The 25,112-nt window shown below is 31.0% G+C and overlaps 1 protein-coding gene and 1 long non-coding RNA gene across 2 annotated transcripts; both read left to right on the top strand.

Moving 5' to 3' along the window:
- The first annotated feature begins 4,224 nt into the window (after positions 1-4,224).
- Positions 4,225-7,317, top strand: LOC141670692 (uncharacterized). Its single transcript, XR_012554681.1, has 4 exons — positions 4,225-4,457; positions 5,005-5,074; positions 6,893-7,019; positions 7,163-7,317. It is a non-coding gene; the product is annotated as an uncharacterized LOC141670692 (long non-coding RNA).
- A 10,668-nt stretch (positions 7,318-17,985) lies between these two features.
- On the top strand, positions 17,986-23,902 carry LOC141675186 (transcriptional corepressor SEUSS-like). The gene is made up of 9 exons (XM_074481897.1): positions 17,986-18,112; positions 18,194-18,310; positions 18,720-18,768; positions 19,054-19,268; positions 19,355-19,423; positions 19,534-19,631; positions 21,146-21,239; positions 21,785-21,854; positions 23,645-23,902. The coding sequence occupies exons 1-9, from the start codon at positions 18,017-18,019 to the stop codon at positions 23,692-23,694; spliced, it is 858 nt and encodes a 285-aa protein (XP_074337998.1). The 5' UTR covers positions 17,986-18,016; the 3' UTR covers positions 23,695-23,902.
- Positions 23,903-25,112: the final 1,210 nt, after the last annotated feature.

Here is a 25,112-nt window from a genome sequence, read left to right as displayed (position 1 = left end):
ATTTTTTTTTAATAATTATGATTAGAATCAAGGATTTCATATATAAAATGAAATGTAATCTTAATAATTTTTAGACTTTGATCAACTCTTTAAATTAAATTTTTCGCTAAAATGAATTGTTATCCAAACAATGTTCGTCGTGCATTAGGAAAATCCTTGGTTTAGTTGTTCAGCACCTGTTTTCACGCGAACCTTCTTTTTTGTTATTTTTTCCATGTTCAATTTTTAATCCTTTTTTGGCATTTAATAGCATAGACTTTCAAAACATAACTACATAAAATTCTAATACTGTTTAGGATACAGTTATATCTTTTACCTCTCACGAACTTTTAAATAATAAATTGACAAAGCAAGATGACCTCAAAATAATACCTAATAATACTGCATCCTCAATTGCACAAAAGTTAGTGTTCCTTTTTTCATTCCCTTCATTTCTACTCTTCCGCACAACAAAGTGAGTCGATTTTTTTGTGGCCATGTCTTCAAAATGTCTTTGGTGAGTAATGTTTCACTTTGTTTTATGTTCTTTTTGATATTCGATGACTTATTTCTGTGAATGGTGCCTGTTTGTTTATGTGACACCATAGAATTACGTTGAAATGTAAAGACTAGATCGTTTCTAAATTTCTACATATACAATTTTTTGATTTCAATCTTTTTATGTTTAGTCCTGAATTGATTATAATCTAAAAATACCTAATTGGTAGCATTTGTTTCGTTCGTAAGCGCTGTACGAAAATTGTTAATCCAACCTTGGCTACCAATATCCAAATTATGTTTCTTTATAAATTTATCTAGATCTATATAGAATATATATGGTAAAATGTTTAAAAGGAACAAGTTAATATGGTTTGAGCATGTAGTCGACAATTGACATATATTACTTATATGATTATTGTTAAAATGCAATTAAATTGCTCCAAAAGTTTAACTGTCATGTAAATATATAATATTACAAAAACATAGCAAAAATAATTTTAACCCTGTGATTTGACAGGATTTTGCCCTCTTGATATATGAAAAACAATGAGATTAAGAAGGTAGTACGTTGAGGGAAATAATTAACGTGCCTATGTTGTTTTTGATGAATAATTACGAATCTTGTTTTTCGAATTTCTTGCCGAATTATTTTGTCTTATTGATTATTTTCTTACAAAAATATATAAAGTAACCTCTCTTTATCTTTGTAGTTTTTGCATATATGTGTATTAATTTAATAATAATAGCAATAATAATAATAATAATAACAATTTTAATTTATTTGTATTATTATATTAATATTAATATTTACTGCTACAGGTGTGATGCAAGAATCATTTCGTGGTTGTTAGGGCTAGAATTCAATATATAGTAGTGACAACCTCCTTACTAGTTACTAGTTTATCATGTATATTTTTATAGACATTTAATACGAACTACCAAAATATCAGTAACTGCAAAAATCTAACTCAAAATATAAGGTTTAGCTTGTTCTTTCAAGCTTGATCGGAGAATTTCCTTTTTAATGTTCAGAGTTGGATACTAACATTATTAAGGTATCTGGTATTTACTTGGAGAAAGATTCTGAGCAGTATGAATGTTTTGTAAGCATATACATGTTTTGGAGTACCAAATCAGTATTGCTAATCTGAAACTCCAGGCTGGAAGATTAATTTGTGTATGTTTTCTTTTCTTCTTTTCAGCACATCAAGCGCCCTGTGTTCTGGATGCCAGAATTTGATGGGAAAAGGTTTAAACAATGGACCCCTAAATTTTGTTCCAGGAAATTGTGCGAAGCGGTTGATCCAGTATCACCAGTTGCATCTTAGTGCTAATGTAAAACTTCTTTTTTTTGAGTTGGTCTTCATCAGCATAGGTCATATTTACTCATTGTATTCATGATTTTATTTATTACAGGCTAGCATAGCGTCCCAGAGGGAACTTGTTTCAGATTTTTTTGCACCCAGTGCCAAAAGGAGATGGTGCTTCTTACGATGCAAGAATCGCCCTAAACAGGCTGCTCCTTTTGCTCAGGTTGGTGCTATTAAATTTTACCTGTATATCGATTAAAGTAAAAATGGTAAAAGAAATTAAGAATTGTTATACATAACATTCGATGTTGACTGGACAACATTTTAGATTATTTGATAAATTTTGTTGCAAGTATATTTTGCAATATTCTTCTTGTGTGACTAGTTCATCTTAAAAAGGCACTCTCTGGCATATATATTTATTGACTAGTTATTCTTAAAAAAGCCTCTGGAAAATCTATATTGCTAATTATATTTTACCATGATTGTTGGAAGTGAAGTTCAAATGTTTACAATCCCGGACTCTTAAAATAGCTGTAATACGACATGTAATGAGTCTCACTACAGTTCTAACTAGGCGATCCTGTGTTGTTTATGTCTTTTGTCTTAATACATTATTTTTACTTCATTAACAGAGGGCGTGGCAGTGTCAAGTATGTAAGCACAAGCCAGGTTGTGGTTATGATATGTCATCTAATTTATTTCTCTGCTGTTTCAGATCTTTTTTCTTTTGTCCTGTGTTTCGACTTTTTATTCTTTGAGATGTTAAATTGGAAGATTCTACCTATATTTTGTTATATTATTCTATGATATATTAGTGTATCTAGAAGTTTATAACAGATTATTAGATGCTATCAGTTTTATGAATAGCCTGTTTTCCATTTGTATTTCATTTCTTGTTTACAAATTATTATAAACCTTAGCTCATTTTTTTCCAGCTACGTAATTTTTTTATTTGTGTACTTTCAGAAGTTACAGCTGAAACGCTGCCTGCACTATCCAAAATTGGTTTTGAAACTCGTATCCTGAAAGAGTTTTTCAGCTTTGACATGCCTAGCGAACACCAGACATTGTCTGGTGAAATTGTTGTTCATTCCTACAATGCAACGGTGGAGGCTGTGTATCAAAATTTGCGTGTAGTTCACGATGGTCAGCTTTGCGTTGTTTTTACTCCAGATCTTAAGGTTAGGCTTACAAATCTGATGGTAATATAATTTGTGGCAAGATTTTGCTGCAGTCAGGCTAAAACTTTTACAATTTAATGGGCTAGATCTCGTCGTGAGACTTTTGTATTCGCAATATTGAGCAATTTATATCTGGAAATACCTTGCTACCTCAGGTGATATACTATACTGACCGTACTTAATAACATCGTGCCTCAAAGTATATTGTTTTATGAGTGCACAATATATTTTTATATAATAAAAAAGGAAACTCTATTTTATCCTTTCCAGGTTGACAAGCTTCGGTTTTTGTCCTGCAAATATAAGCATGCTGCTGAAAATGATTCATCCTACTTGCAATCTAGTACATTATAAAGATATTCTGATGCGTAAGTATTCTTCATATTTCCTACAGTCATCATTGTATAGTTAGCTCAATCTACTTTATAGTGGTCATTCAGCCATCTTGGTCTTCTATGTTAATTATCAATAATTGTTATATATACATATATAATTGGATGTGAATTTAGGTACACAATCCAAATAAAGCAGAAATTTGGTCTATGCACCGAGCTTTTTTATTCTGTTACAATTGATTTTTTCAAAATATGTCGAGTCCGATACTTGGACACGTATCCAGGTCAGACACTTCTATTAAATTAGTAATAACATAGAGCTATGATGTGCCTATTAACCACCTTAACTTTAGTTGAACACCTGAAGTACTCAACCTAAACAAAGAAACACCTCAAGATATATAAATCGTTTATTTCTGGCGGGCTTGGAAACTCCCCCAGCCCCCGCCTCCCCCCCCAAAGGAAAAAAGAAGATCCACCTTTGAGCAAAGAACACAGTATCATTATGTCACCTGGAATTAGATGGATTACATCCTTAGCTCCATTCTAAGGTTGATATGTAGTCAATAAGATCGTGCTATAAATGTTTAGTGCAATTTTTTCACAAAGTGACCGAACTTGCGAATTAGTGTAATAATGTGGCCTTTATATAAGCCAATACATAACAGACATATCTTTTCTCCTAAAAGCACTACAACTGTAATCCAAAAATTTTCTAAAGATTTGGTCAACAGCAATCAATTATTAAAATATATATTTGAATTAAATGACGTATCATAATTCTAACAAGTGTATTTTATATGGATGATGGCTTGTAAGAAAGGGACTCCATCATCATGAGAGCAGGACCTTACAATCTCTGACTACTTTGTCCAACCAAATGTTCTTTTCTGTAATTTTTGGTTTCACCGAGAAGTACAAAGCTCTATTCTTTCATGCTAACTAAAGTCCATCACAGGTGTCATGTATTTAAATACAGGAACAGTTGATGAAATCCATTTGCATGTATAGAAGAATTTCACACCAAACACTTTATCTGCCCTCAAATTTTCAGGTTAGCAGAAGAAGCTTACAAATTTGAAAGCGCCTTGAACTTGCCTCAAGTTACTGATGTAGGCTTTACAAGAAGATACGTGCGATATATGGAGGTATTATGATTTTTGGGATAATTAAGTTTTTACAAGAACTTTTTCTTTTTGCAGCTTATTTAACAAAAATACTTTTTTTGTACAAATAGTCTTTATATTTGTTTTCTGAAAACCCTCAATTATTTATCTGATCAAATCAATCTCGGCTCTTTATCTGAATTTATAAATGCATCAAATGAACAGACTGCAAAACTTGTGATGCTTTGAAGTACTATGTTCAGTTTACTTTAAAATATATAATCTATTCCAGTTTGTTTGCAATACTTCACTTTTGAAATCATGTTAATTTTTCTGCAGCACTTTGCATTAAAAAAAGTTTTATACGTTATAACTTGTGTGTTTATAACATAGTGGGTACCTAAATGTTATTGTGGTATTATCAAATAAATACAAAAAAATACCTCCGTAGGCTAAAGATTAAACTAAGAAACAACTGGCAAGGTCTTCTTAGTATGTATTGCTAAAATTGTTGCAAACATGTTGATGGTGAATTGGAGGAATGTATTTACATAATTGTTAATCCTTGTTATCTTTCTCCATTGTATAGATGTCAGAAGTGGTCAACTTAAGGTGGGACTTGATTGATCACAATCGTGGAGCAGGGATAAATTCAAGAAGTAAGTTTAATTCATTATTTATTTTTCTTTATCTTTTGTTACCTTGCTTTTGAGGTTTCTTCTTCAGGTTTTGTTTTAAGCCTTCAAATTCTATTTATAATGAAAAACTGGACATATTTATCACGGAACTAAACTAATTCCTTAATCTGATTCAGTAGCTAGACGATAACTGTTGCAAGTCCGTTGTTCTATATTTGTGCCTATTGAGTATTGACATAGTTGACTGGGATGCACATGTGTATGGATCTGTAGATGGACTATAATGGAGTCAACAAGTTATTACGGTCTATTTATACTAAAGTTATATCATTTGAGTTGTGTGAGATTGTTTTTTGAAGATATTGTTCAGAAGCCTAGCAAATAGTACTCATCTGAGTGGTATCAATCAAACAAATGTGTTAAATCGATCACTAATCAAAAACCCATCTCAATCAAACCTTATATCTAACACTTAACATGCTTAAAAAAAAATCAAACCCTTGATTATGGCATTTGAGCCACATCACTAATATATAAACAAGTAACCTAAATGACAATCATTGAAAAGATACACATACAGATCAGGGGAGAAGCCGAGTTGTTATGCTTGCGTGCGACAAGTGATAAGCCTCCTCCCATAATTTCCTCATTGTTATCATCCATCTCTTCAAAATAAACTAGGGTAATTCTACACAAGTGTTTGTTCTAAAACTGAGAAAAACAAAATGCATTCAGATGATAACTCTTACAGAATGGAAATACAACATTTAATACTCAAACTAATTGCCAGGGACATGGCAAGAAAATAGCAACTACTACTTCTAATAATGGTTGTCGCAGTATCCAAAATGTTTAGATTAATATCCAACACACTTAACATACGTAAAAAAAAAAATCAAACCCTGAATATGGCATTTGAGCCACATCACTAATATATAAACAAGTAATCCTAAATGACAATCATAGAAAAGATATACATACAGATCAGGGGAGAAGCCGAGTTGTTATGCTTGCATGCGACAAGTGATAAGCCTCCTCCCATAATTTCCTCATTGTTATCATCCTTCTCTTCAAAACCTTTAGGCCCCGTCACCCTGATATAACATGATATATATAGGTTCATGATCATGGGTTGAGCAGACATAGAAGACAGAAGAATAGCGCATTCTGTGTATTACCTGGTTGTCGCGATATCCAAAATGTTTATTCGATCCAGTCCACTGGTCAAGGATGTGTACAAAATAATTTTTCTTTATTAGAATCTGAATATTTGACAAAAATAAGAAAAATGAAAAAGCTTATTGTTCAAAAAATGAGAAGCAAACAATAAAGAAAGAAAAAGGAAGTAATTATTTTGGATATTATTGTTAATTTTTATTATAAGATTAAATGTAATACTTATTATTAATCAATAAAATACAATGTTTTCATTTTCCTTGTTCAAAACTAAAGTAAAAAACAATCCTCTGCATCCGGTTTTTAAAATTGTGAATCCCGCAACTAGTAGTGTCCAACACTTGTATTTGCTAAGGGTCCATTTGTTTATGAAGAATGATTCCTCCTGAACTGGACGAATTAAGATTTTACTATTCTGATTGTTTGGTTAAATTTTCATGTAGCTGGACGATTCTTATTTATCTGAACAATCACTGGACCAGTCACTGAAAAAAAATTAGCTGAACCATTCCCACGCTTCTTTCACCGATAACAATGTCTCCTCTCTCTTATTTTTAGCACTTAACACCCTCGCAAAAAAAAGTGATAATATGTGCAATCAAAATTCATTGTAGCCTCCTTGTGTGGTTATTACTTTACTAAGTTTCTGATGTGAATTCCTAGGGGTTTCCCCACCGACCCAGTGACACACCGACCACGCAACTCTTATTCTGTAGCCGAAAGGGAGCTAGGAGCATAAATAAGCTACTTAGAGCATACAAGACTCTGACAGCTACTTTGCAATAAATAGGTAGGGCACCTAGGTTCTTCTGATAGATAGCGACTTAAAGTATTTATCTGTCCAGGTTGAAGCGATTACGGCGGTTCTTTTGGGGGCCATATGGTTCACCCGGTAATTGACTTTCTTCTTTTATAACACATTTTATCTTTTAGCCTTAGGCTGAGCAGTCTACAAGATACAAGAAAGAAGGCAATGTCAATGCAGACAAGGTAAACCGGACTCGGCCACCTCATCTCGAGATCATTGGGATTAGAAAATCTCATAGGAGAGGGCGATCCAGGACCTAAAAAGGGGAGAGTTAGCCACTAAGGAAGAGTTATGAATCTATATCTGCTATCTACCCACTGCCTTGGACTTCGTCGAGCTACAGCTTAATCCCAGCAATAACTTGATTACATTTGTTCAGAATGAATAATCTCACCTAATGCTCTCTCCTGCACCTGCAGATGATACATATTATATTGATTTTAAACATTCAAAGTACTCATAATCAAAAGAAATTCAACCCTTCTTCTAAGTTGTCCTGCTTCCAAAGAAATGATGTGTCGGCTCAGAGATATTTTAACCGGGTAAAACTTCAACATATCTACTAATCTCTCTTTAACTTCTATGGGAGGTTCCAGATTGATATCAAATAAACTACATTGTAATATTACACACTGAACTAAAATTAGAAAATCACCACAACCATCACCTGGACTCAACTGCACTAGATTCCGATCCTCTAAAGAATGAAAGGCGCCACCAAATCCAAAATGCTTTACTGAGATTTGGGAATTCAGTACCGCCATGTCTGGAGAAACATCAGAATCCCACTCCGTAAACAATGTGTGGTAATGCTTACAAGGAAGAGTAAGGAGTACGTGTGGGTTCTTCTAGCACATCTGTGTCTAGCCTTCTTTCACACGTTCGTAGCCACGAGAGAACTGAACTCCTGAATCTAGGAGTAAAACCGAGAATTCAAAAAAACACCAAATACTGATGAAATATAAATGCCTAACAATTTTTTAGCTTTTGCGTGGTAAAATTTTTTTATAAATTACCCGTTCCTTTCGAAATGGACGAAATTTATTGTGAGAACACATGTTTACGTTAAATAATGATAACATGAATGATTTTGAAATATTCCCTTCGCTGACTTAATTAAGTGTTTCCATCCCCTTATTTTTTGAGCTGCTTTCTGAGTTCCAATTCAGAATAACAAACACGCCGGAAATGCCATGATGGCGCAAAAAAACATGTCATCGTTCTATTGGCACCGCCTACATATATCCCCTTAGCTAGTGTATATATCCGTGGAAAAGTACAACAAAAGAAATTTGTAGGAAAGCACAAACCAAAGAACGAGCGTCAAAATGCATATAAGCAAAGAACAGGCTTTAATATGCATACCAAAATGTGCAGCACAGCAGAACACAGCCACAGAACATATTATAAGTGAACTCAGAACCTTCAGCTTCATTTATATCACTTTTGGTGCTAGTAGTTTTTGAAATATTATGCTTAGCTAGGTCATGATTAGTAGCAGCATGATGTAAAAAGGATTAAAATTAAATCACAAAAACATGCAAGCTATATGATGCAAAAATACAAACCACTGTAACCACAAAAAACAAATATCGTCTTTATATTGAACCTCCAGCTGAACAGAAGATGCTTACACATAGGAATAGGGGAACAGGGGAAAAAACTATTAAAAAGTACTTTGATGTTTTTTAACATAAACACCAAGTCAAATTGCTGAGTATGATGGAATCCGAGATGAAGAGCATGCACAAGTTATGCCCCAATTTGGTGCTAAATTTACGGTTATCTTCTAGACCAGTGGGCTACTCCCCTCTGTGTGCATATTAGGCCTCCCCATCTTCACTGCTCGAACTACCAAGTATGGCCGGACTAGCTGAAACACAAGAACAGATGTGAAAGTCATTGACCAAAAACAGGGTGAAGTAACAAGATGCCTTCTCCTTTTTACTTCTCTTTTCATTGTGCGCCTACCAGTATAGCTACCGATCATAACATTTCTCCAATATTTATCAATTTTTATTTGAAATAACCCTCTGATAATCTGATTATTATTTATTTTCCTTTTCATTACTTAAGTAATATAATATTCTTATTATTATGATTCAAATGCAACTTCAGAGCACCTATTGAAATTAATACAAAAATCATTAGGGTTGCTAGGAAGTACACAACAAACCAACATGTCTCAAGTATAGAGAATTCGAGCTAGAACTCCAAAATACATTAGAAATTTTTTTCCAAACTTATTTTTACTTTAATATTTAATAAGAGCATATTTATCGAGGCATTCTAGTTCTATAGTTGATTGTATTTGGAGCAGGGGGATACACACCCTGATTTTTTACATGTATTGTTGGATGATCTGAAAGTTTAATAAAATGTTTCCATTTGTGACAAAAAAATGGTTGAATAAGGAGTTGTGTAGGTTTTTAAGGATTTTGTATTTTTTTCTTTAGGTTTAGGTGATAGATATCGCATAAGAGGTTATATTATTGATTACCGAGAATTAAATTTAAGGATTTTTGTATAAATACCCAAGTTGCAGAAAATATTTGTAAAAATACAGATCAACCTCATATGCAACCACATATGCAACCGTTTCAACCTCATATGCAACCACATATGCAACTTGCGTCCGTATTTTTGCAAATATTTTCATAAAAATTAGTATTTTTGGTAAATTACCTTAAATTTGTTTCTTCACAAATTCTGTATTTGGATTTTGGAAGCTTGAGTAAGACTGTAACATTTGAGGTTACATTATAAGTTTCATAATAAATATATTAGATATTTTTTTATAGTTAAATATGTTGCAATCTAGGTTTAAATGATTTATATAAAGTTGTTTTTGATTTGTGGTGTGGTTACATTTAGAGTTACATAACGGTTGTATTAAATATTAATTATTTTGTAATTTTTATAGTTGCATATGTGGTTTCATTCTAGGTTTAAAACATATATATAAAGTTGCATTATACATGTTACATTTAGAATTGCCTAAGTAATTTCATAAAAAGTTACAAACAACATTGCATATTGGTTTTTATGACATCATAATATGAATATGTATCATAAGCATTTGAAAGGTTTTTGAGGTTTAAATTTTCAATTTGGATTTATTTGAGTTGCACCCATTGTAGCATTTTGGATTTCTTTGAGTTGAAAATGTAATTGAGTATAATTTTAGTAGAGTTTTTTTGAGTTGCATTTGCAGTTGAATATTGAGTTTATAGTTTGGTATTTATTTGAGTTGCACCGGTAGTTGTATTTTGGGTTTCTTTGAGTTGCAAATATAGTTGCAGTTACCGTTTCTAGTTGAATTTGAGAGTTATTTACGTTGCACATGCAGTTGCTTATAGTTGCTCATAAGATTTAGAGTTTAGAATTTATTTGAGTTACACCTACAGTTGCATTTTGGGTTTCTTTGAGTTGCAGTTCTAGTTTCTTTTAATTATACTTTTTTGCACATTCTTACTTTCTGATAATTTTGTTATTTATTTTAACTACAACCTTATTTGTTTAATCTCCATACACAATTAAACTCAAATTTAGCGATTATAAAAAATTCATTACGTATAAACAAGTAAATATATTTCTTTGAGTTTCTACAAGTTCTCCAATTATGTCCATTTTTGCCACATTTTCCACATTTGTTTTGTTTAAATGATTTTTTATTTCTCTCCCAAGAAGCTTTACATCATCTTCAGTCTCCCAACTCTGATTCTTCCTTGTTGTGGGTATACTATCACATTTTTAATGTGTTCTGGTATTTCCCAAGTATATTTATTTACAAAAAACAAAATAATTACCTTCTAAGCAGCCATCATTGTTTCTGTTTGGTAATATTCTGAACAATAATTATAAGGATCTAGATTTAATATTTGGAAAATAACAATTGCATGAGCACATGGAATTTGATCCAATTGAAACCTGAAAATCCAGATTTATGCTTAACATGATATCTAGATCAATTAAACCAGTTACGAAATAGAGAAATATTGACAAACCTATAACATGCTTCCAGAACTCAATTATGCAACCTAGCAATCGAAATACAACATGGTTCCAGAACTCAATTGCATCAGGGAAGTTGTAAACTACAAGACAGGATTATGTATACATTTTAGAAACATAAACAAATATATGACTTCTACATCACTTTTAAATTATGTGCAACCTTGCAAGTATTACATTGCTGGATATTTTTATTGCAACTTGAAAGTAGTAAAATAAAAGCAGGTCAAAATATCAAGTTTATATGGTTGAATGTGTCTATTTCCTTGATATTGAATTATTACTAAAGTTGATTATGGTTGAAATTAAAGAACATGCAATGTGACACAGTCTTGAGGATTTTCTAATATCCTACATGACACAGTTATAAATATCAATATCAATCCCAATTTTCTAAAATGCAGAACAGAGTAACTAGTACACTATTAAAAAAATATATGCAACTTAATGCATAACATTTTTGCTGAACTTAATTACAGTAGGGAAACCATAAACTGAATTTTCATGTTACTTTTACAAACATAACTAATGCCCTTTTATTAGTCAGTTTTTGAAATTGTACAACCTAATGACTGATTACACAAATGCTTTGAATTGCAAATTAAGCCTTCTAATGTGCAATGAGTTTAAAATTGAATTCATGCATGCAAAAAATATGTTATCAATCTTTTACTTTGATAAAACTTTACAAATTTATGCAATCTAACATCTAAATGGCAACATCCTTAGACACATCAATTGTAATGAGAAATGTCTAAGATGAAAACACACATAACTTATACTTTCGCAATCATACTTAATCCCTCATTTTGACATAACTTTAAAAATTATGTAACTTAACAACTAAATCACAACATGTTTCGATACATCAACAGCTGCCAAAGCCTTAAATGAAACCAAAACTAACTTTAACTTTAGAAATCATAATTAATCTACTATTATGACATAGCTTCGACACATCAATCGCAACCAGAAAAGTTAATATGAAACCTCGTGTGCCTTCCACGTTTGAAAACATAATCTAATCGAATAAGAATTTTACATATTTTCAAAGTTATGCAACATAATAACTCAATCATATGAAATTCTGCAACCTGTTATAAAACTTAAATTAAAAATTGCTCAAACTTAATCATAAACTTCATAATCAAAGTTTCGTAATACAAAAGAAGCAGATCTACAAGTTCTATATAAAATCAGTGATTAGAAATTACCTTTTCTGCGATTTAAATAAAAAATGTAGAAGTAGTTTGACTTTCGATTTCGATGATAAGCACGAATCAATTGTCAATTGAATTTTATATTTGTCTTTAATAAATCTGTATGTATTGAAGGGAACAATGATATTTGCTGATAAGAAAGGAAAAATAGTTGCAGATTGTTGATGGAGAAGAAACTGGGCAACGCAACGAAGTGTACAAAACCTTAAACAAGGCTATTTCTCTGTTTCTTCTTTTTTTGATGCGTAGTTTTGCAACTAAAATGCAACTATAAGGTACAATTGCATATATTTTTAAAATCCTTAATTAATTTTGCAAACCTTTTCATTGTTTAGTATATTTATGAAAAAATCCCTAAAAAATAAGCCACCCAAAATATCATGATATGTTGGTCTACATAATAGTGGTACTTTAACTTATAAAGTGAACAGAATTCCCAAATTTTATCGATATAGAACTGGGGTGTTATAGTATATATCATTTTGTTTTAACTCGAGAACAATATTATACTAGTTAAGCTAAATATATCTAATTATGTTTAGTTTTGTTTTTTAACCCGGATCAATATTATAATTTTATTTTCATCAGGTTGAATACTGTATATTATATAGTTTTATTCCGATCATAAATCCTTATTTTTAAATTTCATTTTATCTTCATATTCTTGTATCAAAATTATTAATTGGTGTAATTTGTAATTTACACTTTATTTTCTTTCAAAAAAAATTATAACTTATAATTTATGATTTACCAAACACATTATCAAATTATAAGTATCTAAAACGTAAAAATATCCCAACAACTAAATAACTTATAAATACGATATTCATATCACTTATAACACTTTTCAATTTACACTTTTCAATTTTAATTCCTAAGTTACATCTTGTAAGGAACCCAAACGGACCCATAATTCTAGAGAGAAATAATCAAATACGTAAGTTGGGCATAGTTTGTCCGATGTGCAAATTACTCTAAATTAACTTAAAACCTGTGCGATGCACGAATATTTTTCTTAATATTATATAAGTTTTCAAAAAAAATAAATTGAATTGAAATCTTAAATTTGGTCATTTAAAATTTTAAATGATATAAACATACGTGTTTTTACAAAAAAATAGTATATTCTAATTAAAAGTTAAATTTTAGTTTGGATCAATAATATATGTATTATGATTAGTCTGAAATTAAAATGATTTTATCCCGAATCAATAATTTATATTATTGTGTTTTAACCGAAGGCTAATTATACCAACAAAATTCAACTGCTTATTTTTAGTTTGACTTTACATTTTTAAACCCGATTCAATATAATAATTTTATTTTAAATCAGATAAATAGTATATATGATTGTATTTTAGCTAATCGCAATATATTTTGATAACTTAACTTTTGATAGTATAGATATAGTTGTCTACAATATCTATATAATAATTAAATTGTTAGTTATAGTAAAGATTGTTATAGAAATTAATTAAATTAAATTAAATTAGTAGAATAAATAGACTTTATCAACTAGAATAATATAACCATGAATATGAATTATTATTTAAATTTGTAGAATACTTGACTTTAATATCAAATATTATAATACATAATTTAATACGAATTTGACTTTATATTAGTAGAAAAAGTTAACTCAATATCAATTAGAATTAGGATGACCAACTGACCAATCAAACTTTTAAAATTTCGTCTATTATAATATAGTAAGTATAGATACGAATATAATTAATTATATTTTAATATTTAATATAGTAAGTATAAAAATTTAAAATAGATTAAGATACTCCGGAGAGTACCAAACAAACATAATTAAATAAGATAATGACATAATTAAGCGATAATAGTCAGACTTAATAAAAAAAATGGTGAAAAAAGGAGTTACGAGACTGGGTCAGATATAAAACAGAGAGGCAAGAGAATTAGGGTGTCGTTGTGTCGGGGTGCTAGGTGAAAAACGCTATAGTAGGAAAGAATTAAATTGCCTATATTTGATATTTCAGATGAAAAATTGATTTTAATAAGTGTGAATAAAACTTTTAAATTAGAAAGCGTGTACCAAAAAAACAGGTATCGTACCAAAATTTTTAATATTTCGTCTTTTATATCTATTACTATTATATAAAAGACGAAATATTGAAAGTTTTGGTACGGTACGGTACCTGTTTTTTGGTACACGCTGAATTTACTGAATTATCCTTATTTTACTTAAAATTTTTATTAGCCTTGGGAATCGAATTATAATAGAAAAAAAATAAAATTGTTTTCAATTATAACACGTTACCTTTTTTATTTTTCTAAATTAAAACAATTTTTTTAAATATCACACCCTTAGTAATCGAATTATAATAGAAAAAGAAATAAAAGTCGTTACCAACTATAAAACGTTACCTTTTTATTTCTGTCAATTAAAACAACTTCTCTAAATATCACATACAAGTTTATTTAACAAAATTAACTATTATATAAAAGACGAAACATTGAAAATTTTTGTACGTTACGGTGCATGTTTTTTGGTACACGCTGAATTTACTGAATTATCCTTATTTTACTTAAAAGTTTTATTAGCCTTAGGAATCGAATTATAATAGAAAAAGAAATAAAAATCGTTTTCAGTTATAACACGTTACCTTTTTTATTTTTCTAAATTAAAACAATTTTTTTAAATATCACACCCTTAGTAATCGAGTTATAATAGAAAAATAAATAAAAGTCGTTACCAACTATAAAACTTTACCTTTTTATTTCTCTCAATTAAAGTAACTTCTCTAAATATGACAGACACGTGTATTTAATAAAATATAATAATAATATTATAACCACCAATAACTAATAAATTACCTCTTTCAACTACTTATTATTTTCTACCACTATGTGACTCTTTTAAAGAATATTGTGGTTGAGGAACATGACAATTAAATATTATGTCTAATATCTTGACATTTAAAGTAGAGGAAACTGGAGAATGACAATATTGTTAGTACTTGATTGTTGGCCTTGAACATGGTACAAAAACACTTCACTCCTTGAACTAATTACTCTAATATTTATCCTCTGCATATCATGTTTAATTATATGTGTAATATGGATAAAATACTTCATACGAAACATATATTTTTATTTTTAGTTTTCTTGTGGTCTCGATCACCGATCCTTAACTTTTTATTTGTTGAGGTCCAATTATAGGATGCTTGATTAGTGCCTCGAAAAAGTTTCGAATAATTATTAGTGCGTTGGAAAATATTTTTTGTGAAGGTAACTTTTTCGGGAGGTAGTTACAGGGGAATAAAGGTAAGGTAACTATCAGCGAAGTAGTTGATTCACCGTTGATTATGTAGCAAAAATAGTCGCCCTGATACCAATTGACGGGGATGCCGATTTAGAGAAACTAGGATTTATGATATTAAAACTCTCGCAAGTTTGTTTTCGATTTAAATCAATATTTTTTCTTAAAAATACAATTTTAAAGAATTATAATAATAAAAAGCTCCTAATACAATTTGAATTAAGTAATTTAACTTATACTTTAAAAGATGATTTTTAAAATCACAAGATGATAAGTAGCATCCTTGCAATTAGGTCCCGAGATATTCACGGGCAGCTCTACTCAACTGATATTTGTACATAACGTTTTTATTGATTCTTAATTTTATATGAAACTTGCTGAAAACTTTTTTTTAGAAAAAGGAAAATGTTGTGGATGAAAATATTAAAAGTTTTACTTTATACATTTTTTTGCGAATAAAGATAACGGATGATTGAGAATGTGTTAATTATAGTAGTAGTTTAATATACGAGTTTTTTTTGTATTAAATTGTGGTAGCGTGTTAGTATCAAGAACTACAAATTGATTAAAAGTATTTTTTTAATAATTAGGATTAGTATTAAGGATTTCATATATAAAATGAAATGTATTCTTAATAAATTTTAGACTTTTTATAAATATTTAAATTAAGTTTTTCGCAAAAATGAATTGTTATCTAAACAATGTTTGGCGTGCATTTGGGAAATCCTTGGTTTAGCTGTTCAGCACCTGTTTTCACCCGAACATTCTTTTTTGTTATTTTTTCCTTGTTTAATTTTTTAATTCTTTTTTGGCATTTAATAGCGTAGACTTTCAAAACATAACTACATAAAAATCCAAATACTTTTTGGGATAAAGTTATATCTTTTACGTCTCACCAACTTTTAAATAATAAATTGACAAAACAAGATGACCTCAAAATAATACCTATAATACTGCATCCTCCATTGCACAAAAATTAGTATTCCTTTTTTCATTCTCTTCATTTCTACTCTTCCGCATAACAAAGTGAGTCGATTTTTCTGTGGCCATGTCTTCAAAATGTCTTTGGTGAGTAATGTTTCACCTTTTTTTATGTTCTTTTTGATATTCGATGACTTATTTCTCTGAATGGTGCTTGTTTGTTTATGTGACACCATGGAATTACGTTGAAATGTAAAGACTAGATTGTTTCTAAAGTTCTACATATACAATTTTTTAATTTCAATCATTTTATGTTTAGTCCTGAAGTGATTATAATCTAAAAATACCTAATTGGTAGCATTTGTTTCGTTCGTAAGCGCTGTATAAAAATTGTTAATCCACCCTTGGTTATTAATACCCAATCTATGTTTTTTATAAATTTATCCAGATCTATATAGAATATATATGGTAAAATGTTAAGAGGAACAAGCTAATATGGTTTGAGCATGTAGTCGACAATTGTCATATATTACTTCTATAATTATTGTTAAAATGCAATTTAAATGGCTCCAAAAGTTTAACTGTCATGTAAATATATAATATTACAAAAACAAAGCAAAAATTATTTTAACCTTGTGATTTGACAGGATTTTGCCCTCTTGGTATATGAAAAACAATGAGATTAAGAAGGTAGCGTTGAGGGAAATAAATTACGTGCCTCTGTTGTTTTTGATGAATAATTACGGATTTTGTTTTTTAAATTTCTTGCCAAGTTATTTTGTCTTATGGATTATTTTCTTACGAAGATATATAAAGTAACCTCTCTTTATCTATGTAGTTTTTGCATATATTAGTGTTACTTTAATAATAATAATAATTTTAATTTTAATTTATTTGCATTATTATATTAATATTAATATTTATTGCTACAGGTGTGATGCAAGGATCATTTCGTAGTTGTTAGGGCTAGAATTCAATATATAGTAGTGACAATCTCCTTACTAGTTACTAGGTTATCATGTATATTTTTCTAGACATTTAATGCAAACAACCAAAAAACCGTCGTCTATATTTGCTAATTATCTTATAAAGAAACCCTCTCAGCTCTTATTGTATATAGTTATTATATTGTTAACTGTTTTTATGTAGGAGAATGGTTTATTGGTTTTGGTTTTGTTGGTAATTTATGTTCCTCGGTATGGACTGGTGTATAAGCTAAAACTCTTTTATAGATTTTCTCGGTAGAAATATCAGTAACTGCAAAAATCTAACTCAAAATATAAGGTTTAGCTTGTTCTTTCAAGTTTGATCGGAGAATTCCCTTTTTAATGTTCAGAGTTGGATACTAACATTATTAAGGTATCTGGTAATTACTTGGAGAAAGATTCTGAGCAGTATGAATGTTTTGTAAGCATATACATGTTTTGGAGTACCAAATCAGTATTGCTAATTTGAAAGTCCAGGCTGGAAGATTAATTTGTATGTGTTTTCTTTTCAGCACGTCAAGCGCCCTGTGTTCTGGATGCCAGAATTTGATGGGAAAAGGTTTAAACAATGGACCCCTGAATTTTGTTCCAGGAAATTGTGCGAAGCGGTTGATCCAGTATCACCAGTTGCATCTTAGTGCTAATGTAAAACTTCTTTTTTTTGAGTTGGTCTTCATCAGCATAGGTCATATTTACTCATTGTATTCATGATTTTATTTATTACAGGCTAGCATAGCGTCCCAGAGGGAACTTGTTTCAGATTTTTTTGCACCCAGTGCCAAAAGGAGATGGTGCTTCTCACAATGCAAGAATCACCCTAAACAGGCTGCTCCTTTTGCTCAGGTTGGTGCTATTAAATTTTACCTGTATATTGATTAAAGTAAAAATGGTAAAAGAAATTAAGAATTGTTATACATAACATTCGATGTTGACTGGACAACATTTTAGATTATTTGATAAATTTTGTTGCAAGTATATTTTGCAATATTCTTCTTGTGTGACTAGTTCATCTTAAAAAGGCACTCTGGCATATATATTTATTGACTAGTTATTCTTAAAAAAGCCTCTGGAAAATCTATATTGCTAATTATATTTACCATGATTGTTGGAAGTGGAGTTCAAATGTTTACAATCCTGGACTCTTAAAATAGCTGGAATACGGCATGTAATGAGTCTCACTACAGTTCTAACTAGGCGATCCTGTGTTGTTTATGTCTTTTGTCTTAATACATTGTTTTTACTTCATTAACAGAGGGCGTGGCAGTGTCAAGTATGTAAGCACAAGCCAGGTTGTGGTTATGGTATGTCATCTAATTTATTCCTCTGCCGTTTCAGATCTTTTTTCTTTTGTCCTGTGTTTCGACTTTTTATTCTTTGAGATGTTAAATTGGAAGATTCTACCTATATTTTGTTATATTATTCTATGATATATTAGTGTATCTAGAAGTTTATAACAGATTATTAGATGCTATCAGTTTTATGAATAGCCTGTTTTCCATTTGTATTTCATTTCTTGTTTACAAATTACTATAAACCTTAGCTCATTTTTTTCCAGCTACGTAATTTTTTTATTTGTGTACTTTCAGAAGTTACAGCTGAAACGCTGCCTGCATTATCCAAAATTGGTTTTGAAACTGGTATCCTGAAAGAGTTTTTCAGCTTTGACATGCCTAGCGAACACCAGACATTGTCTGGTGAAATTGTTGTTCATTCCTACAATGCACCGGTGGAGGCTGTGTATCAAAATTTGCGTGTAGTTCACGATGGTCAGCTTTGCGTTGTTTTTACTCCAGATCTTAAGGTTAGGCTTACAAATCTGATGGTAATATAATTTGTGGCAAGATTTTGCTGCAGTCAGGCTAAAACTTTTACAATTTAATGGGCTAGATCTCGTCGTGGGACTTTTGTATTCGCAATATTGAGCAATTTATATCTGGAAATACCTTGCTACCTCAGGTGATATACTGACCGTACTTAATAACATCATGCCTCAAAGTATATTGTTTTATGAGTGCACAATATATTTATATATAATAAAAAAGGAAACTCTATTTTATCCTTTCCAGGTTGACAAGCTTCGGTTTTTGTCCTGCGAATATAAGCATGCTGCTGAAAATGATTCATCCTACTTGCAATCTAGTACATTGAAAAGATATTCTGATGCGTAAGTATTCTTCATATTTCCTACAGTCATCATTGTATAGTTAGCTCAATCTACTTTATAGTGGCCATTCAGCCATCTTGGTCTTCTATGTTAATTATCAATAATTGTTATATATACATATATAATTGGATGTGAATTTAGGTACACAATCCAAATAAAGCAGAAATTTGGTCTGTGCACCGAGCTTTTTTATTCTGTTACAATTGAATTGTTTTTTTTTTCTGTTTGTATAATTTCATGTGAGGCAGTGTTACTTTCCAAGTCAACGTAATGTATGAATCACTAGTTACATTCACCATCCCAAAACTCCTGATCATTATAATATGATCTTCCCAGCTGGTTTTTATAAGTTGTGTCTTAACATTTATGAATCGGAGTACAGGGATGAACACTCAGATCCAAAACTCCAGATTAATATTCCTAGATGGCTTATATATAATGTGTCCTAACGTTTATGAACAGCAGTGTAGGAATGAATAATTTTTTCTTTACGATCTGAACTTGTTCGAATCTTGTATTTCAATCTCTGTAATTACAGCCAACAGGATTGTGTATGTTACTCGGACTCTTCATCTTACCTTCAAGTACCCGTGTCGGACACTCGACACTCGGACATGGACACTCGGATTTGGACACTTATTTTAGAATAAAAAAATGTATATTTTTCAAAATATGTCGAGTCCGATACTTGGACACGTATCCAGGTCGGACACTTCTATTAAATTAGTAATAACATAGAGCTATGATGTGCCTATTAACCACCTTAACTTTAGTTGAACACCTGAAGTACTCAACCTAAACAAAGAAACACCTCAAGATATATAAATCGTTTATTTCTGGCGGGCTTGGAAACTCCCCCCGGCCCCCGCCTCCCCCCCCCCCAAAGGAAAAAAGATCCACCTTTGAGCAAAGAACACAGTATCATTATGTCACCTGGAATTAGATGGATTACATCCTTAGCTCCATTCTAAGGTTGATATGTAGTCAATAAGATCGTGCTATAAATGTTTAGTGCAATTTTTTCACAAAGTGGCTGGACTTGCGAATTAGTGTAATAATGTGGCCTTTAAATAAGCCAATACATAACAGACATATCTTTTCTCCTAAAAGCACTACAACTGTAATCCAAAAATTTTCTAAAGATTTGGTCAACAACAATCAATTATTAAAATATATATTTGAATTAAATGACGTATCATAATTCTAACAAGTGTGTTTTATATGGATGATGGCTTGATGGCTTGTAAGAAAGGGACTCCATCATCATGAGCAGCACCTTCACTGTGGCCAGATCAAAATTTTGTTAAATCATAATTATCCTGACTACTTTGTCCAACCAAATGTTCTTTTCTGTAATTTTTGGTTTCACCGAGAAGTACAAAGCTCTATTCTTTCATGCTAACTAAAGTCCATCACAGGTGTCATGTATTTAAATACAGGAACAGTTGATGAAATCCATTTGCATGTATAGAAGAATTTCACACCAAACACTTTATCTGCCCTCAAATTTTCAGGTTAGCAGAAGAAGCTTACAAATTTGAAAGCGCCTTGAACTTGCCTCAAGTTACTGATGTAGGCTTTACAAGAAGATACGTGCGATATATGGAGGTATTATGATTTTTGGGATAATTAAGTTTTTACAAGAACTTTTTCTTTTTGCAGCTTATTTAACAAAAATACTTTTTTTGTACAAATAGTCTTTATATTTGTTTTCTGAAAACCCTCAATTATTTATCTGATCAAATCAATCTCGGCTCTTTATCTGAATTTATAAATGCATCAAATGAACAGACTGCAAAACTGGTGATGCTTTGAAGTACTATGTTCAGTTTACTTTAAAATATATAATCTATTCCAGTTTGTTTGCAATACTTCACTTTTGAAATCATGTTAATTTTTCTGCAGCACTTTGCATTAAAAAAGTTTTATACGTTATAACTTGTGTGTTTATAACATAGTGGGTACCTAAATGTTATTGTGGTATTATCAAATAAATACAAAAAAATACCTCCGTAGGCTAAAGATTAAACTAAGAAACAACTGGCAAGGTCTTCTTAGTATGTATTGCTAAATTGTTGCAAACATGTTGATGGTGAATTGGAGGAATGTATTTACATAATTGTTAATCCTTGTTATCTTTCTCCATTGTATAGATGTCAGAAGTGGTCAACTTAAGGTGGGACTTGATTGATCACAATCGTGCAGCAGGGATAAATTCAAGAAGTAAGTTTAATTCATTATTTATTTTTCTTTATCTTTTGTTACCTTGCTTTTGAGCTTTCTTCTTCAGGTTTTGTTTTAAGCCTTCAAATTCTATTTATAATGAAAAACTGGACATATTTATCACGGAACCAAACTAATTCCTTAATCTGATTCGGTAGCTAGACGATAACTGTTGCAAGTCCGTTGTTCTATATTTGTGCCTATTGAGTATTGACATAGTTGACTGGGATGCACATGTGTATGGATCTGTAGATGGACTAATCCTTAGAGGTTTATTGGTTAAGGTTTTAATAATATTCAAAAAATAATCAAGGCAGGTTGTTTATCACAACCATTCCTTAGGAATTAATATATTATATTAAGTGAAGAAACTAAGCATTCATCTACGAAGGTCTGTCCTGCTTGCAAATTTTTTCTGAAGCTATTTGTGTACGACACACACATGGTCACATGCTCACAACCAACATTTACCATAATCTGTAACTACTTTAAACAAATGACGTACGAATAATATTTTAATCAGTGATATGTATATGAAAGATGTGTCAAGTTTTCACAAATAGAGCTAAACTTATTGATTTAATTTTTTTATAAAAATGATGTAGGACAACTCTAGTTATGATGGATTTATAAACTAAAAATGAAAACGATGATACAATTTAGGCGGATGAACATCATAACAGCCGTTATCGCAAGGGTTTCCGAACAACAAAATGGAGAAGAGACCCAATTTAGGATTCAAAGATATTCGAGTAATCAAGTCTTATATAATATACCCTTGTGCTTAAATAGGGAAGAAAAAACCTAATAAAAGAATTATGGAACAAGGCTTCATGACATTTAGGCTTATTATATGCCCATGGGCACACCGCGGAAAAACCGTATTATATAACCTACTACATTTTGATAAACTAGTGGCCCACATCTGAAACAAATAAATAAATACACTTATTTCTTTACTATATATTATCAAACTTTATGCTGATAAAAATTAAAGTTACGTGTTTGTCAGGCTTGATGGATATATGCTTATTTTTTTATTTGTAAAAGTTTGAAAATTGTAATATGAATTTATACCTCTTTTTTCATGCTCAGTTCACTGATACAGTTTATTAGACAAGTTTCCGAGAAGTCATTTTTAGCCAATGCTGGCTATTGATATGCCTTCCTAGAAACTATATGCGGTAACAGGTTTCCTCAACTATTATTTAGACTTCCGTTACAGACCATATTGATTTTCCTTTAGAAACATTGTCTAAGGATTTTTTTTCACAAATAAATATGTACATATGTAGTTATGCTAGATATTAATTAGATATCGGAGATATTAATAGGATTATTTTGGATATATGTCAAGTTGGACTTTTCAAAGTTTAAATTCCATGAAATATGCTCTTATTAAATATTAAAGTAAAAATAAGTGTGGAAAAAGATTTCTAATGTATTTTGGAGTTCTAGCTCGAATTCTCTATACTTGAGGCATGTTGGTTTGTTGTGTACTTCCTAGCAACCCTAATGATTTTTGTATTAATTTCAATAGGTGCTCTGAAGTTGCATTTGAATCATAATAATAAGAATATTATATTACTTAAGTAATGAAAAGGAAAATAAATAATAATCAGATTATCAGAGGGTTATTTCAAATAAAAATTGATAAATATTGGAGAAATGTTATGATCGGTAGCTATACTGGTAGGCGTACAATGAAAAGAGAAGTAAAAAGGAGAAGGCATCTTGTTACTTCACCCAGTTTTTGGTCAATGACTTTCACATCTGTTCTTGTGTTTCAGCTAGTCCGGCCATACTTGGTAGTTCGAGCAGTGAAGATGGGGAGGCCTAATATGCACACAGAGTGGAGTAGCGCACTGGTCTAGAAGATAACCGTAAATTTAGCACCAAATTAGGGCATAACTTGTGCATGTTCTTCATCTCGGATTCCATCATACTCAGCAATTTGACTTGGTGTTTATGTTAAAAAATATCAAAGTACTTTTTAATAGTTTTTTCCCCTGTTCCCCTATTCCTATGTGAAAGCATCTTCTGTTCAGCTGGAGGTTCAATATAAAGAGGATATTTGTTTTTTGTGGTTACAGTGGTTTGTATTTTTGCATCATATAGCTTGCCTGTTTTTGTGATTTAATTTTAATCCTTTTTACATCATGCTGCTACTAATCATGACCTAGCTAAGCATAATATTTCAAAAACTACTAGCACCAAAAGTGAAATAAATGAAGCCGAAGGTTCCGAGTTCACTTATAATATGTTCTGTGGCTGCTGGCTGCTGTGCTGCACATTTTGGTATGCATATTAAAGCTTGTTCTTTGCTTATATGCATTTTGACGCTCGTTCTTTGGTTTGTGCTTTCCTACAAATTTCTTTTGTTGTACTTTTCCACGGATATATACACTAGCTAAGGGGATATATGTAGGCGGTGCCAATAGAACGATGACATGTTTTTTTGCGCCATCATGGCATTTCCGGCGTGTTTGTTATTCTGAATTGGAACTCAGAAAGCAGCTCAAAAAATAAAGAAGGGGATGGAAACACTTAATTAAGTCAGCGAAGGGAATATTTCAAAATCATTCATGTTATCATTATTTAACGTAAACATGTGTTCTCACAATAAATTTCGTCCATTTCGAAAGGAACGGGTAATTTATAAAAAATTTTTACCACGCAAAAGCTAAAAAATTGTTAGGCATTTATATTTCATCAGTATGTGGTGTTTTTTTAAATTCTCGGTTTTACTCCTAGATTCAGGAGTTCAGTTCTCTCGTGGCTACGAAAGTGTGAAAGAAGGCTAGACACAGATGTGCTAGAAGAACCCACACGTACTCCTTACTCTTCCTTGTAAGCATTACCACACATTGTTTACGGAGTGGGATTCTGATGTTTCTCCAGACATGGCGGTACTGAATTCCCAAATCTCAGTAAAGCATTTTGGATTTGGTGGCGCCTTTCATTCTTTAGAGGATCGGAATCTAGTGCAGTTGAGTCCAGGTGATGGTTGTGGTGATTTTCTAATTCTAGTTCAGTGTGTAATATTACAATGTAGTTTATTTGATATCAATCTGGAACCTACCATAGAAGTTAAAGAGAGATTAGTAGATATGTTGAAGTTTTACCCGGTTAAAATATCTCTGAGCCGACACATCATTTCTTTGGAAGCAGGACAACTTAGAAGAAGGGTTGATTTTCTTTTGATTATGTGTACTTTGAATGTTTATAATCAATATAATATGTATCATCTGCAGGTGC

The sequence above is a fragment of the Apium graveolens genome, chromosome 7 (assembly GCF_009905375.1).
Source record: "Apium graveolens cultivar Ventura chromosome 7, ASM990537v1, whole genome shotgun sequence".
NCBI lineage: Eukaryota > Viridiplantae > Streptophyta > Magnoliopsida > Apiales > Apiaceae > Apium > Apium graveolens.
This window is presented reverse-complemented; position numbering and strand designations above follow the sequence as displayed.

Excerpts from the sequence above, each read along its gene's own strand:
- LOC141675186 (XM_074481897.1), top strand. The coding sequence starts at position 18,017 with ATGGGAAAAGGTTTAAACAATGGACCCCTGAATTTTGTTCCAGGAAAT. Across the intron at positions 18,113-18,193 it reads AGTTGCATCTTAGTGCTAAT|GCTAGCATAGCGTCCCAGAG; the intron begins GTAAAACTTCTT and ends TATTTATTACAG. Across the intron at positions 19,632-21,145 it reads TTGAAAAGATATTCTGATGC|GTTAGCAGAAGAAGCTTACA; the intron begins GTAAGTATTCTT and ends TCAAATTTTCAG.